This window comes from Taudactylus pleione, unplaced genomic scaffold (assembly GCF_031769625.1).
Source record: "Taudactylus pleione unplaced genomic scaffold, aTauple2 ptg000061l, whole genome shotgun sequence".
Taxonomy (NCBI): domain Eukaryota; kingdom Metazoa; phylum Chordata; class Amphibia; order Anura; family Myobatrachidae; genus Taudactylus; species Taudactylus pleione.
In genome coordinates, this window is record NW_028284463.1 from 15,631,325 (window position 1) to 15,649,117 (window position 17,793).

General features: G+C 48.1%; 1 protein-coding gene across 1 annotated transcript in view; it reads right to left on the minus strand.

Annotated features, from left to right (window-relative positions):
* Window positions 1-14,047, minus strand: part of HS3ST6 (heparan sulfate-glucosamine 3-sulfotransferase 6) — a 75,651-nt gene extending 61,604 nt beyond the window's left edge. Inside the window, exon 1 of the mRNA XM_088464938.1 lies at window positions 13,043-14,047. Coding sequence (XP_088321064.1) covers window positions 13,043-13,710 — 668 coding nt within the window. The 5' untranslated portion in view covers window positions 13,711-14,047. The remainder of the gene's footprint in view (window positions 1-13,042) is intronic.
* Between the last annotated feature and the right edge of the window lie 3,746 nt (window positions 14,048-17,793).

The following is a 17,793-nucleotide window of genomic DNA, read 5'->3' on the forward strand; positions in this document are numbered from 1 at the left end:
CCACGATGACACGAGTCACCGTGAATCGCTTCACCGGCCCCCCACTGCGGGGGTTTTGCTAGTAACTCTGCAGGGGGTAGGGAGGGATGGCGGCTTGCGGGAGGCTTGCCTGCCTTCCCGCGGGGCCGGGAGCGGAACCCGATAAGCGGGAAGCTCCCATCCAAATCGGGAGGGTAGGCGAAATACCGACCCCTGTCATTTTACCTACACCGGGAGCCCGACACCCGGCTTACCGATCGAAGGTAAGCCAGGCGCCGGACGCGGACAGCTGCGGGGGGGTTAGGTTTAGGTTTCCCGGGGGGGACTTAGGGTTAGGCTATGGGGAGGGAGGGTTAGGGTTAGGCACCCCCAGGGGGAAGTTAGGTTTAGGCGGTGGGGAAGGAGGGGTTAGGTTTAGGCACTTAGAGGGGGGATTAGGGTTAGGCACTTAGAGGGGGGATTAGGGTTAGGCACTTAGAGGCGGGATTAGTGTTAGGCACTGGGGGGGAGGTTAGGGCTAGGCACCCCTAAAGGAGGGTTAGGGGTGCACAAGATTTGCGTTTCTCATCCTCATGCATCACCTGCTCCCATTCACGGTTCCAGGACTTTTTTTCAGACTGCATCTACTCAATTGAATGCCCTCCCATGCACAATAAGACTTTGCTCTAGTCTCCAAACCTTCAAGCATTCCCTGAAAACTTTCTCTATCCTATCCAATTACTATACAGTCTACACATAACGTTACATACTTTCTCTTTTTTCACTTTCACATCCTCCTGACCCCAGGCCAACATTCCTGTGTGACTGGGTCATACAGCCCAACAAGGACCTCTGCAAACTGGCTGGTCCAATATGCAATAGGTAGTACCTAACCTTGTGTACCAATGCCTATTTCCCTATAGGTTGTAAGCCTGCGAGCAGGGCCCTCTTACCTCTATGCCTGTACGTCATTACCCAGACTTGTTCTATTACTGTTTGTTCCCAATTGTAAAGTGCAACGGCATATGCTAGCGCTATATAAGGAACTGATAATAATAATAAGGCTATATCCTGGCAATACTCATAGTTCTGTTAAATTGTTACATAGTCTGCGCAAATTATTTATTATTGGCAATGAATGACTCACCGAAGAGATACAGGCTGAGTTTTCTAGGCTGTAAATAGTATAGGGCCCATTTTCCCTATGGAAGACAGACAACGTGTATTGACCTGTCATTTCTTATGTACAGCCATGGTCAAAAGTTCTGAGAATGACACAAGTATTGGTTTGCACAAAGTTTGCTGCTTCAGTATTTTTAGACCTTTTTGTCAGATGTTACTATGGTATACTGAAGTAAAATTACAAGCATTTCATAAGTGTCAAAGGCTTTTATTGACAATTACATTAAGTTTATGCAAAGAGTCAATATTTGCAGTGTTCACCTTTCTTTTTCAAGACCTCTGCAATTCGCCCTGGCATGCTGTCACTCAACTTCTGGGCCACATACTGACTGATGGCCGCACATTCTTGCCTAATCAATGCTTGGAGTGTGTCAGAATTTGTGGAGTTTTTGTATGTCCACCCGCCTCTTGAGGATTGACCACAAGTTCTCAATGGGATTAAGGTCTGGGGAGTTTCCTGGCCATGGATCCAAAATTTAGATGTTGTGTTCCCCGAGCCACTTAGTTATCACTTTTGCCTTATGGCAAGGTGCTCCATCATGCTAGAAAAGGCATTGTTCCTCACCAAACTGTTCTTGGATGGTTGGTAGAAGTTGCTCTTGGAGAATGTTTTGGTACCATTCTATATTCATGGCTGTGTTCTTAGGCAAAATTGTGAGTGAGCCCACTCCCTTGGCTGAGCAGCAACCCCACACACATGAATGGTCTCAGGATGCTTTACTGTTGGCATGACACAGAACTGATGGTAGCACTCACCTTTCCTTCTCCGGACAATGTTTTTTTTTCCAGATGCCCCAAACAGTCTAAAAGGGGATTCATCAGAGAAAATAACTTTACCCCAGTCCTCAGCAGTCCAATTCCTGTACCTTTTGCAGAATATCAGTCTGTCCCTGAAGTTTTTCCTGGAGAGAAGTGGCTTCTTTGCTGCCCTTCTTGACACCAGGCCATCCTCCAAAAGTCTTCGACTCACTGTGCGTGAAGATGCACTCACACCTGCCTGCTGCCATTCCTGAGCAAGCTTTGCACGGGTAGTTCCCCAATCCCGCTGCTACATCAACTTTATTAAACAGTCCTGGTGCTTGCTGGACATTCTTGGGTGCCATGAAGCCTTCTTCACAACTATTGAACCTCTCTCTCCTTTTAAAGCTTCCAGTCTGTTATTCTAACTCAATCAGCATGACAGAGTGATCTCCAGCCTTGTCCTCGTCAATACTCTCACCTGTGTTAACGAGAGAATCACTGACATGATGTCAGCTGGTTCTTTTGTAGCAAGGCTGAAATTCAGTGGAAATCTTGTTTTTGTGATTAAGTTCAATGTCATAAATCGCAATTCATCTGATCACTCTTCATGACATTCTGGAGTATATGCAAATTGCCATCATAAACACTGAACCAGAAGACTTTGTGAAAACCAACACTTGTGTCATTCTCAAAAATATTGGCCATGGCTGTACAATATATGTGGGCCCATTTATTAATAAATATTTGCAGCTTATTCCCCAAAAACACCCTTCGGGGAGTACCCGCAATTATTAAGTAGCCCCCGAATGTATGACAGAGGGACCGAAGCAGATATCTCCGATACCTGCTGTGATCCCTCCATTCCTGCCGGCAGCCGCAATCCCCCATATTTACCGATTGGCAGCATCGCAATTAGCCCCCTGCAGCTACACATCGCAGAATTGGCCGGGAGAGGGTTCCATAGGAACACTTCCCGGCAATGGCCATGGTGCATGCGTGGCCTATTGGCCGCACATGCGCTGGAGTCCCGACACGAAGTGACCGCTGACATGACCACTTCACTCCTGGGCCCTGGCACATCGCAGGGACAGACCTCCTTTTGGAGCCCCTATCCCTGCGGGTGCTTTTTGTTGCATTCGGCCAATATGATCGCATCCTGCGCTATCACGCTCAGATCGCATTGCATATGCAATCATTAATAAATGGGCCCCATACTGCTCTGTGATAACATATTCCCCAGTACCACTGTATACTGCTCTGTGATAACATATGCCCCAGCACCACTGTATACTGCTCTGTGATAACATATGCCCCAGCACCACTATATACTGCTCTGTGATAACATATGCCCCAGCACCACTGTATACTGCTCTGTGATAACATATGCCCCAGCACCACTGTATACTGCTCTGTGATCACATATGCCCCAGCACCACTATATACTGCTCTGTGATAACATATGCCCTGCACGACTATATACTGCTCTGTGATAACATATGCCCTGCACCACTGTATACTGCTCTGTGATAACATATGCCCTGCACCACTGTATACTGCTCTGTGATAACATATGCCCTGCACCACTATATACTGCTCTGTGATAACATATGCCCCAGCACCACTGTATACTGCTCTGTGATAACATATGCCCCAGCACCACTGTATACTGCTCTGTGATAACATATTCCCCTGCACCCCTGTATACTGCTCTGTGATAACATATTCCCCAGCACCACTGTATACTGCTCTGTGATAACATATGCCCTGCACCACTGTATACTGCTCTGTGATAACATATTCCCCAGCACCACTGTATACTGCTCTGTGATAACATATTCCCCAGCACCACTGTACACTGCTCTGTGATAACATATTCCCCAGCACCAATGTATACTGCTCTGTGATAACATATTCCCTGCACCACTGTATACTGCTGTGATAACATATGCCCCAGCACCACTATATACTGCTCTGTGATAACATATGCCCCAGCACCACTGTATACTGCTCTGTGATAACATATGCCCCAGCACCACTGTATACTGCTCTGTGATAACATATGCCCCAGCACCACTGTATACTGCTCTGTGATAACATATGCCCCAGCACCACTATATACTGCTCTGTGATAACATATTCCCCAGCACCACTGTATACTGCTCTGTGATAACATATGCCCCAGCACCACTGTATACTGCTCTGTGATAACATATGCCCCAGCACCACTGTATACTGCTCTGTGATAACATATGCCCCAGCACCAGTGTATACTGCTCTGTGATAACATGCCCTGCACCACTGTATACTGCTGTGATAACATATGCCCCAGCACCACTGTATACTGCTCTGTGATAACATATGCCCCAGCACCACTGTATACTGCTCTGTGATAAAATATGCCCCAGCACCACTGTATACTGCTCTGTGATAACATATGGCCCAGCACCACTATATACTGCTCTGTGATAACATATGCCCCAGCACCACTGTATACTGCTCTGTGATAACATATGCCCTGCACCACTATATACTGCTCTGTGATAACATATGCCCTGCACCCCTGTATACTGCTCTGTGATAACATATGCCCCAGCACCACTGTATACTGCTCTGTGATAACATATGCCCCAGCACCACTGTTTACTGCTCTGTGATAACATATTCCCCAGCACCACTGTATACTGCTCTGTGATAACATATGCCCCAGCACCACTGTATACTGCTCTGTGATAACATATGCCCCAGCACCACTGTATACTGCTCTGTGATAACATATTACCCAGCACCACTGTATACTGCTCTGTGATAACATATTCCCCAGCACCACTGTATACTGCTCTGTGATAACATATGCCCCAGCACCACTGTATACTGCTCTGTGATAACATATGCCCCAGCACCACTGTATACTGCTCTGTGATAACATATGCCCCAGCACCACTGTATACTGCTCTGTGATAACATATGCCCCAGCACCACTGTATACTGCTCTGTGATAACATATGCCCTGCACCACTGTATACTGCTGTGATAACATATGCCCCAGCACCACTGTATACTGCTCTGTGATAACATATGCCCTGCACCACTGTATACTGCTCTGTGATAACATATGCCCCAGCACCACTGTATACTGCTCTGTGATAACATATGCCCTGCACCACTGTATACTGCTGTGATAACATATGCCCCAGCACCACTGTATACTGCTCTGTGATAAAATATGCCCCAGCACCACTGTATACTGCTCTGTGATAACATATGCCCCAGCACCACTGTATACTGCTCTGTGATAACATATGCCCTGCACCACTGTATACTGCTGTGATAACATATGCCCCAGCACCACTGTATACTGCTCTGTGATAACATATGCCCTGCACCACTGTATACTGCTGTGATAACATATGCCCCAGCACCACTGTATACTGCTGTGATAACATATGCCCCAGCACCACTGTATACTGCTCTGTGATAACATATGCCCCAGCACCACTATATACTGCTCTGTGATAACATATTCCCCAGCACCACTATATACTGCTCTGTGATAACATATTCCCCAGCACCACTGTATACTGCTCTGTGATAACATATGCCCCAGCACCACTATATACTGCTCTGTGATAACATATGCCCCAGCACCACTATATACTGCTCTGTGATAACATATTCCCCAGCACCACTATATACTGCTCTGTGATAACATATGCCCCAGCACCACTATATACTGCTCTGTGATAACATATGCCCCAGCACCACTATATACTGCTCTGTGATAACATATTCCCCAGCACCACTGTATACTGCACTGCTCTGTGATAACATATTCCCCAGCACCACTGTATACTGCTCTGAGATAACATATTCCCCAGCACCACTGTATACTGCTCTGTGATAACATATGCCCTGCACCACTGTATACTGCTCTGTGATAACATATGCCCCAGCACCACTGTATACTGCTCTGTGATAACATATGCCCCAGCACCACTATATACTGCTCTGTGATAACATATGCCCTGCACCACTATATACTGCTCTGCGGTGCATAAACAGTAATGAGATGTACAATGCTGCTACATGATGCTCTGTGATACAATACTGGTTATGGGATAGCAGCTGCAAATTGTGTTTCGCTGATTAGCTGTTTTTTGTGCACTGGTGTCAGACAGGCACTTTGCCCAAATCACTAGGTGCTGATACACTGACGTGACTGCCGCTGTAGGTTGGTGTCACAGTCAGACAGGCTCTTAGGCCATAAATGTTATTTTTCCGGCTAGAAGAGCACTAAAATCGCTCTGCGCTGATACACCGAAGGAGAGAGCGGTCGCTCATCTCCTGTCCTCCGGCAGCGAATTACGGTCAACACTTGATCGCTGCTGTGCGACAGGGAAAGTGCGTTCGCCATTCGCTTCCATGTGTCAGCATGCATTGACTTGAGCGCCATGATTGTTTTGATGGCAGCCCTAGCGTTTCTATCGCTGGAAAATCATTAGTAGCGGACAAAGTAGTCACTATTTGGGAAGGGGGCAGCTCTCATCCAGTGGTTCCCGAACTTGGTCCTCAAGGCACCCTAACAATCCAGGTTTTCAGGATAACCATACTTAAGCACAGGTGACTTTGGGCCTGATTCAGAGCCGGACGCAAGTGGCTGCTTATTCGCTCTGAGCGATGTTTGCCCAACTGCGCATGCGTACGGATCGTAATACGCATGCGCGAACCACTCAGTGCGGCCGAAAATCGTGTGCTCGCAAAATAGCGAATGCCTGCTATTTTGAGTGACAGAATGAGGCGTATGTGGGTGGTAACAGGGGAAGGTGCTTGAAAACGGGGAGTGGAGATCCGATCGCAGGCGTGCTTAAAGGTCAAAACGGGCGTTTTATGGGTGTGCATAATTAAAACTTCAGCGTCATTGACAACGTCACAGGTTTTTTTTTTGCCAGAACTGCTCGCAAAATTGTGGTAGCAAAAACCAACCACAGGAATAGCGAGCAGTTCATACCCTGTTCGATGTACTCGATTAATCTAATAAATAGCGGACATGACGTAGGATGCGAGCGGCCAGGGGGCGTAGTTTCCCAAAAAACGACCGCAAGTTTTGTACGCACGTTCAGACCTAGAGGCGTGAACAGACCGCAAACAGCGAACGGTTCATTTGAATAGCCACCCCTATTTTCTTGCCGAGCGAGCGCAAATAGCGTCCGGCTCTGAATCAGGCCTTTGTTAGTACCTCAGTCAGTTTGATTATACCATATATCGGTGGTTCCAAAACGCGGTCCTTAAGGTAACCCAACAGGTCAGGTTATAGAGATATCCATGGCTGAGCACAGCTGGTTACTAATTAAGTCACCCGTGGTCAAGCATGGATATCCTTAAAACCTGGACAGTTAGGGTGCCTTGAGGATTGAGGGCCGCTCTGAATCAGGGCCCTCCTACCTGTTTTAGGAGCGTCCTCCTGGACGCTCGCATAGCTGTGGGTGACCACCCACAGCTTATGCGAGCGACCATCGGGCTTGCGACGGAGACCCTGCGGTAGGGTCTCGCTGCCGCAAGCCCTGGAGTGATTTTGGCTCTATCAGAGCCAAAATCACTCCCACTGACATCACTAGTGATGTCAGTGGGGCCGGCTTCAGACGGTAGGCGTTCGTCTGGCAGCCACGCCCCTGGCACGCCCACCAAAGGGGGCGTGCTGTCAATCAACATCGACAGCACGCCCCCTTTGGTGCGAGACCCGGAGCGACAGCTTGGCTGTCGCAGTCCGGGTCTCGCGCATGCGCAGTGGGGCAACATCGACCCATTTGCGAGCGTCCTTTGCTCGCGAACGGGTCTGAATGACCCCCTGAGTTTGGAAACCTCTGCCATATATGCACAAGCATGGATATCCTTTTCTATTCAAACATGCAGAATAAATACAATAATTTTAATTAGAGCCCCCCTTTTATTTTTACATACAAAATTATTAACAGAATCAGAGATCCTGCAATTTGCAATACATTGGGGCATGCACAGAGTTTGGCTTATGAATAAGCAAATGACTGATCTGTTATTGGCAGACATGTACAGATATGCTTTTATAGAGGACTTCACTTCATGCTATCCCCAAGCCTGGAAGTGGGGAACATCTGGGGTACATTACATGCACTTTTGCACGCTGACAATGGAGTCTACTAATTGCTGACTAAACCAATATTCACCCTATCAACTCAGAACTCAGGGCGCTCGCTATTTTGTAAAGACGCCCCATGGCCGTTCGCATCCTACGTCAACTCCGCTATTTATTAGATTAATCGAGTACATCGAAAGGCGTCTGAACTGCTCGCAGTGCTTGTGGTTGGATTTTCCTACCGCAATCATGCGAACAGTTCAGGCTAAGAGACAACCAAGTGACGTGGCCGATGACGCTGCTTTGTTTATTATGCACACCCTTAAAACGCCCGTTTTGACCGCTTGGCACGCCTGCTTTCGGATCTCCACTCCCCGTTTTCAAGCACCTTCCCCTGTTACCACCCACAAACGCCTCATTCTGTCACTCAAATTAGCAGGCACTCGCTATTTTGCGAACACACGATTTCCGACCGCACTGACTGGTTGGCGCATGCGCATTACGACCCATACGCATGCGCAGATGTGCGAACATCGCACGGAGCGAATGAGCGGCCGCTTACGAGGGGCTCTGAATCAGGCTCACAGTACATTGCTGAGGCATGGGGCACTGTGTACCTCCTATTTTAGTTATGTCACTCGCTCCTCATAAATTCATATTCTGCATAATCTTTATTATTGTTTTATGCTGGCCACACACATAGCGATATTTTACCCGGTCTGGCCGATTCCGACAAATTGGAATGACAGATCGTGTAAAATATGGCCAAATCCTGAGTAAATCATGAATCCCCACTCACGATGCGATGCGAGTCCCCGCTGGTCGCACATCGCATCATCCGATCTGCCGTGCAGTAGGGCAGATCTGACAATCTAGGAGGCGAAGCACTGTGAAAGTCTGACTGCAGGAGAAGATCGTATGAAGATTGGACACCAAATCGTGTGCAGATCGTGTGGAGATCGTGTGCTGAGCTGCCGGGGAGAGTTTCAAGGGAAATCGTATACAAATCGTACAAATCGGCTGATCGTGTGCACATCGCCATGTGTGTGGCCAGCTTAAGACTGCAGGAAAGGACTGAGTATCTCAGTTCCGCTGTCTGAGGCTCTAACTAGTCTTTATCATCCTCTTACAAAGATCAACATAAATGTTTTATCAGTGTAAAGTAGACTATGGGGCCTATTCATGATGTTAATTATCGGGGTCCGAAAGGACCCTGATAATTAACGTTCTGACTCCCCACTGAATCCAGATCAATTCATCAGTGCTCCGGCGCGGTGACAGCTGATGTGAAATCAGCTGTCCCCGTGAGCGACTTCACTGCGTCTTTTCGGAGCAGTGAATCTTTTCACTGCTTCTTTCGGAGCAGTGATGGGAGTGCGCATGCGTGACCTACAGGACACGCATATGCACAAGAGCTTCGCAACCCGGACCTGGAAGGAGTGGGTTGCGATCCACAAGCGGAAGCATTCGCCATCTGAAGATGGCGAATGCTACTGCACTCAAGCTCCGAAAATATTGTATTTTCAGAGCTTGATGAATTCTGTCCCCATACTGGTGTATGGGGACAGCGGGCCATTCCGCCAGAGGAAGGTAAGTAGGGGATATCTGTGATACTAGTGTATGGGGACAGCGGGCCATTCCGCCAGAGGAAGGTAAGTAGGAGATATCTGTGATACTAGTGTATGGGGACAGCGGGCCATTCCGCCAGAGGAAGGTAAGTAGGAGATATCTGTGATACTAGTGTATGGGGACAGCGGGCCATTCCGCCAGAGGAAGGTAAGTAGGAGATATCTGTGATACTAGTGTATGGGGACAGCGGGCCATTCCGCCAGAGGAAGGTAAGTAGGAGATATCTATGATACTAGTGTATGGGGACAGCGGGCCATTCCGCCAGAGGAAGGTAAGTAGGAGATATCTGTGATACTAGTGTATGGGGACAGCGGGCCATTCCGCCAGAGGAAGGTAAGTAGGAGATATCTGTGATACTAGTGTATGGGGACAGCGGGCCATTCCGCCAGAGGAAGGTAAGTAGGAGATATCTGTGATACTAGTGTATGGGGACAGCGGGCCATTCCGCCAGAGGAAGGTAAGTAGGAGATATCTGTGATACTAGTGTATGGGGACAGCGGGCCATTCCGCCAGAGGAAGGTAAGTAGGAGATATCTATGATACTAGTGTATGGGGACAGCGGGCCATTCCGCCAGAGGAAGGTAAGTAGGAGATATCTGTGATACTAGTGTATGGGGACAGCGGGCCATTCCGCCAGAGGAAGGTAAGTAGGAGATATCTGTGATACTAGTGTATGGGGACAGCGGGCCATTCCGCCAGAGGAAGGTAAGTAGGAGATATCTGTGATACTAGTGTATGGGGACAGCGGGCCATTCCGCCAGAGGAAGGTAAGTAGGAGATATCTATGATACTAGTGTATGGGGACAGCGGGCCATTCCGCCAGAGGAAGGTAAGTAGGAGATATCTGTGATACTAGTGTATGGGGACAGCGGGCCATTCCGCCAGAGGAAGGTAAGTAGGAGATATCTGTGATACTAGTGTATGGGGACAGCGGGCCATTCCGCCAGAGGAAGGTAAGTAGGAGATATCTGTGATACTAGTGTATGGGGACAGCGGGCCATTCCGCCAGAGGAAGGTAAGTAGGAGATATCTGTGATACTAGTGTATGGGGACAGCGGGCCATTCCGCCAGAGGAAGGTAAGTAGGAGATATCTATGATACTAGTGTATGGGGACAGCGGGCCATTCCGCCAGAGGAAGGTAAGTAGGAGATATCTGTGATACTAGTGTATGGGGACAGCGGGCCATTCCGCCAGAGGAAGGTAAGTAGGAGATATCTGTGATACTAGTGTATAGGGACAGCGGGCCATTCCGCCAGAGGAAGGTAAGTAGGAGATATCTGTGATACTAGTGTATAGGGACAGCGGGCCATTCCGCCAGAGGAAGGTAAGTAGGAGATATCTGTGATACTAGTGTATGGGGACAGGGGGCCATTCCGCCAGAGGAAGGTAATTTGGAGATATCTGTGATACTATGGGGACAGGGGGCCATTCCGCAAGAGGAAGGTAAGTAGGAGATATCTGTAATACTAGTGTATGGGGACAGCGGGCCATTCCGCCAGAGGAAGGTAAGTAGGAGATATCTGTAATACTAGTGTATGGGGACAGCGGGCCATTCCGCCAGAGGAAGGTAAGTAGGAGATATCTGTGATACTAGTGTATGGGGACAGCGGGCCAGTCCGCAAGAGGAAGGTAAGTAGGAGATATCTGTGATACTAGTGTATGGGGACAGCGGGCCATTCCGCCAGAGGAAGGTAAGTAGGAGATATCTGTGATACTAGTGTATGGGGACAGCGGGCCATTCCGCCAGAGGAAGGTAAGTAGGAGATATCTGTGATACTAGTGTATAGGGACAGCGGGCCATTCCGCCAGAGGAAGGTAAGTAGGAGATATCTGTGATACTAGTGTATGGGGACAGCGGGCCATTCCGCCAGAGGAAGGTAAGTAGGAGATATCTGTGATACTAGTGTATAGGGACAGCGGGCCATTCCGCCAGAGGAAGGTAAGTAGGAGATATCTGTGATACTAGTGTATGGGGACAGGGGGCCATTCCGCCAGAGGAAGGTAATTTGGAGATATCTGTGATACTATGGGGACAGGGGGCCATTCCGCAAGAGGAAGGTAAGTAGGAGATATCTGTAATACTAGTGTATGGGGACAGCGGGCCATTCCGCCAGAGGAAGGTAAGTAGGAGATATCTGTAATACTAGTGTATGGGGACAGCGGGCCATTCCGCCAGAGGAAGGTAAGTAGGAGATATCTGTGATACTAGTGTATGGGGACAGCGGGCCAGTCCGCAAGAGGAAGGTAAGTAGGAGATATCTGTGATACTAGTGTATGGGGACAGCGGGCCATTCCGCCAGAGGAAGGTAAGTAGGAGATATCTGTGATACTAGTGTATGGGGACAGCGGGCCATTCCGCCAGAGGAAGGTAAGTAGGAGATATCTGTGATACTAGTGTATAGGGACAGCGGGCCATTCCGCCAGAGGAAGGTAAGTAGGAGATATCTGTGATACTAGTGTATGGGGACAGCGGGCCATTCCGCCAGAGGAAGGTAAGTAGGAGATATCTGTGATACTAGTGTATGGGGACAGGGGGCCATTCCGCCAGAGGAAGGTAATTTGGATATATCTGTGATACTATGGGGACAGGGGGCCATTCCGCAAGAGGAAGGTAAGTAGGAGATATCTGTGATATCTCTTGCTTTACTATCTAGATCAGTGGTGGAGAACACTGGCACCCTGGCACTCCAGCTGCTGTGGGACTACATATCCCAGCATGCCCTGCCACAGTTCGCCACCACTGTTCTAGATGAATGGCAGAAAACTTAATTTTTACAATTGCAGGTGAAAATCTTAATTTTCACCTGCTTTTGTAAAAATTCAATGATGATGAATAGGCCCCTATATAATACACAAATATCACTACTAATAATAATAATAATAAACCTACCAATTAAGGCCGGCAAATGTAGACATTTGTTGGGAAGATAAATGTTGTAATTAAATTGTTACGTTTCTGCCCTGAGAATTTACTGCCTGAGACAGCTGCCTCATTACACTACTATGAGTCCTGGATGATTCCAGCCTGTGTACCAGTGATTCCCAACCTCGGTCCTCAAGGCACACCAACAGTCCTAGTTTTAGTGATATCCAGGCTTAAGCACAGAAGGTTACATCAAAATAACTAAGGTACTAATTAAATCACCTGTGCTCAAGTATGTCTCTCTTTAAAACCTGGACTGTTAGTGTACCCTTAGGACAGTGGTTGGGAAACCCTGCTGTATATACTGTAAGGAAGCTTCACTATATATATTATATATATAAATATATATACACACACATATACATATATATTACCAACACAAGCACGCATAATTCTTTTAGTAATAAAATGAGATAACAAATTGCATGCACTAGGCATTAAATGAAGACCACGTGTATATGGCATTATTTGCACCCTCTTATCCAGCTGCCAGGCTCCTTACCTGTACCACTCCATGCCCTTGTCATAGCACCTGTCAAAGAAGTGGGGCTCAGCTCCCATGGCCCGGACATCTGGATGTATCCTCAGAAATTCCAGCAGAGCCCGGGTTCCACCCTTCTTTACCCCCACGATGATTGCCTGGGGGAACTTCTTACTCCCTAAGCTGGCGTGGTAGGACATAGCCTCGGGGCTGTGGGGTGTTATAGGCTCTGAGGTCCTGTTTGACTTCCCCTGGGTACCCAGTGCCCCATCAGCATCCACAATAGCAGAACTAAATGAAACAGGGCGCAATTTGTTCCCCTGCGCAGAGGTGTCCATATGCGCCGCAGATCTAGGACGCAAGCTATTCCTATGCGCAGATGCTGGGCGCAAGCTGTCCCCATGCGCAGATCCAGGGCGCAAACTGTCCATATGCATAGATCCAGGGCGCAGCAGATCCCCAGCGCCGCTAATCAACGCGTCCATGGAAGCGGAGCGCACCTGCGCCACAGGTTGCGCAACGCGCAAAGATCCCACGCCGAGCTGAGAGTCGCAGCAGGAGCCGCTCAGGCAGTAGAAGAAGAAAGTGAAGAGGAAGATCATAGTCAGCAGGAGGGAGACTCTAGGCTGAGCTCTCAGTGCCCCCAGGTGCCCAGCAGCGATCCGAGGCTTTAGGATGCCACATCCCATGAGTGGGACCGGGGACCAGGAGGTATGCAGGGGGCAGACATGGCAACGGAACCAACTGCCCCTGTGTCTCCCACTGTCCTAGTACTTTCACTGTGGGGCATTCATCCAGGGCAGCCGGGATCTGCAAAGTGCTGTCCCACAACTCGCAGTGTGATACATCAGCATCATGGGCAGCAGGGAAGCGCCTGGATCATCCAGGCTGTACGGAGAGAAGCCAGCATAATTACAGTGCTCTGCAGGGTCCAGGGGGGGAGGTCACACAGGTGGCTGGCACTGACAGCAGGGTGCAAATCCTGCCCCACACATGGGCTCACACTACTACTCTCATGTCTGGGATGCAGGGGGGAGTGTCCGGGGCTGGAGATTGTGCAGACCCTCCCATAGGATGCAGCAGGGTACAGCTGCACCCATCAGCTCGCCAGCCTCCCTCTATCAGGTATGTATAATATTGTACTGGGGCTGACTATACACTAACAGCTGGACATATACGTATCTCATGCTCATACCTGCTATGGGCACACAGGCTGATCTGAGCGGTGTTACCAGGGGATGAATGTTGCAAACCAAAGCACTCACCATGTCCTAGCCTCCAGCTGCATTGTACTACAGTACTTTATGACTGCTGCAGATTTATGAATCGATAGATATAGAAAACAAGTATATCATTAAATAAGTTCAAAATTAAATCTATAGCATTTACATTTATATATTTTGCACTCTGTATGCCAGAATTTGGAAAAAAAACTTCCCTTTATACTTTTTTAAAATTTTTTACAAATTCCATCTGTGAAATGAAAAATGTTATCATTATAAGATAATGTCGTGTTATAAAATATAGCGATGCTGGGAAAGAAGTAAACGTACTACAGTTTGCGTAGCGCATATCTTGCGTGATTTGGGACCCCATTTATTATTAATCGCTATTGCAATGCAATCTGGGCATGGCATTACTACCCTATGATCGCATTGCAATATGCGATCATATCGTCTGGATGTTTCATCCGGGACATGGGCTCCGAAAGGTCCCCGGTAGACCAGTGCCGGGGCTGCTACGCATGCGCAGTCACGCTGCCTGCACACGCACTGCCGTCATTGCCAGGGAGGGTTCCTGAGGAACCCTCCGCCGGCTATTATGCGCGGTATAACCCATAGGCTACAGCGGCTAACGCCATCTTCAAATGCACCGGGGTCCGCTGTCTGCACCCGCCGCTAGTGTAGTGTAGACCGCAGTGAGCGCGGTCCACACTACACAGTGACAAACACACAGCCGGCGGCGGCGGCTGTGTGTTTTTTATAGCAGCCAATGAGAGTCAGACAGACTCTCATTGGCTGCTGCATCAACGGAGGGAGCCAGCTGGAGCTCACTCATGAGCTCCGCCTTCCAGCTCCCCCGCAGCGGGTGATGGGAGAGACGTCATGACGCTGACGTCTCTCCCATAGTGCAGGAGAAGAGCCGGGACCCGGAGCGGGCAGCGGCGGTCGCGTCAGGAGCAGGGATTCAGGTAAGTTTTTTGTGTGTGTGTGTAAGGGACACTGGCACTACATAGGGCGGGCCGCTACAGGGGTCACTGTATAGGGGGCTGCTTCATGGGGGCACTGTATGGGGGGTGCTACTAGGGGCAATGCATGGGGGGCACAACTACTGGGGGCACTATATATGGGGCACTGCTTCGGGGGAACCACTACTGGGGGCAGTATATAAGGGGCACTACTGGGGGGCGCTGTATAGGGGGGGACAACTACTGGGGGCACTATATATGGGGCACTGCATAGGGGGGACCACTACTGGGGGCCCTACTGGGGGGCACTGTATAGGGGGGACCACTACTGGGGGCACTGTATAGGGGGGACCACTACTGGGGGCACTGCATAAGGGGCATTACTACAGGGGGCACTGCATAGGGTGGACCATTACTGGGGGCACTGCTACTGGGGACATTGCATAAGAGGCACTACTACAGTGGACATTGCAAGAGGGGCATTACTACTGGGGGCATTAAAGTGAATAGAAAGAAATGATGGTATATAGGGTCCCCCACAGACCTTAATCTGGCCCTGAACAGCTAGAAAACTAAGCGTACGAGCAAATATACGCATTTTTTTCCTTGCACTCAGTGCGATAGCAATTACGACTGACTTCAACTCCTTATTGGCTCCAGTGTGTTTTATTATTGTACTAGCGCTGGTAGGTGACAGTAAAAAGAAACAATACTCACTTCATATTGATCAAACTAAATAACCAAATGGAGAAAGTGTATAAATCAATGAATCCTATCTAATCTCATTTTATTGATCAGAGAAGGACACTAGATAAAAATTGGTCTTTTATCAATACTCAGCGCTAGCAGGTCTCATTTACACAGCGCAATACGAGACCTACGAAGATTATGTCCGCTGCGAATTGTACGGGTGCTCCCACGTCTTCACCCAAGCTCCTTGTTTTGTGGTGCAACCTGTTGGCGTTTAAAGAGGAGCAGGAGCTTGGGGTGGGCAGAGTAAGGGCATGCCGGTGCTTATGTGCGAGGCAAAGCAGAAATTAGATTTCATTCTGCAAAACAAGATTAGTGACATGGGATAAAACAGCGGAGGGGGCACAAGTATTTCATTTTGCACCACTTCCAAGATGGCAGATATATATCTCACTATGGGGCCTATTCATCATCACTTAATTTTCCCTATGGGAAGGAGGTCCGGGTTGCGATGAGGGTCCCTCCGCCCCTGTCCAGCTCCTTCCGCCGGACGTCGGGGCTCTTGTGCGCATGAGCAGTCCCGGCACTGCTCCGATAGGCGCAGTAAAAAGATTCACTTTCGCATCAGCTGGTACCGCGCCGCAGCAATGATGAATTGCTCCAGTAGTCGCGGCTGGTTAGAATGTTAATTATTGGGGTCTGTTAGGACCCTGATAATTAACATCATGAATAGGCCCCCATGAGGCTTATTTATCATTAAATATTTGTGGTATATTCCCCGAAAACACCCCTTTTCAGGACACCACTGCAGATGGGTGTAGTATATCAACATTCAGAATATCAACATGTCAAATTTTGCAATTCACAATGTCGATGCTGACATACTGTCGACATTGCCAGAATGTCAGCAGTTAGAATGACGACAATGTAATTTTACATGTTAACGTAACTCAAAGGCTAACCCTAACTGCAGCCTATTCCTAATCTAACCCTAACCCTAATTGCAGTCTAATCCTAATCTAACCCTAAACCTAAATGCAGTCTAACCCTCACCCTAATTGCAGTCTAATCCTAATCTAACCCTAAACCTTATTGCAGTCTAACTTTAACCTTAATTGCAGCCTAATCCTAATCTAACCCTAACCCTAATTGCAGTCTAATCCTAATCTAACCCTAAACCTTATTGCAGTCTAACCGTAACCTTAATTGCAGCTTAATCCTAGTCTAACCCTAAACCTTATTGCAGTCTAACTTTAACCTTAATTGCAGCCTAATCCTAATCTAACCCTAAACCTTATTGCAGTCTAACCGTAACCCTAAAATCATGTGTCAACATTATGTTAGTGTAAACATTGAGAAAGTCAAAATGTTAAATGTCAACATTCTAGAAACACCGACATCCTAAATATCGACATTCAGACCATGTCGGCATCACAGCGTCAACATGCAGAATATCCACATTTTAAATATCGACATTACGACATACCTTCAGATGCATTTTAGTGGCTACTAGGCGACCATGACCCATTGTTAAAAATAACAACTCTAAATGTACTTTCATTCCTAGGGGTAAATTTACTAAAGTGAGAGTTTTTAGAAGTGGAGATGTTGCCCATAGCAACCAATCAGATTCTAGCTATTATTCTAGAAGGTGCTAGATAAATGTTAAGTAGAATATGATTGGGTGCTATGGGCAACATCTCCACTAAGTAGCATTTAAACCAAAATATATATTTATTTATTTATTTGATCAATGGGGTGATTTAAGATTTAAGCCACACGTGTAAATTGAAGAGACGACAGCGGCGTGTAGGTATGCGCAGTGATATCTATGCTGGGTGGGCAGTGTAAGTACATAGGTGCAGGGCTTTATACAGGTTGCTTCCAGTACGGT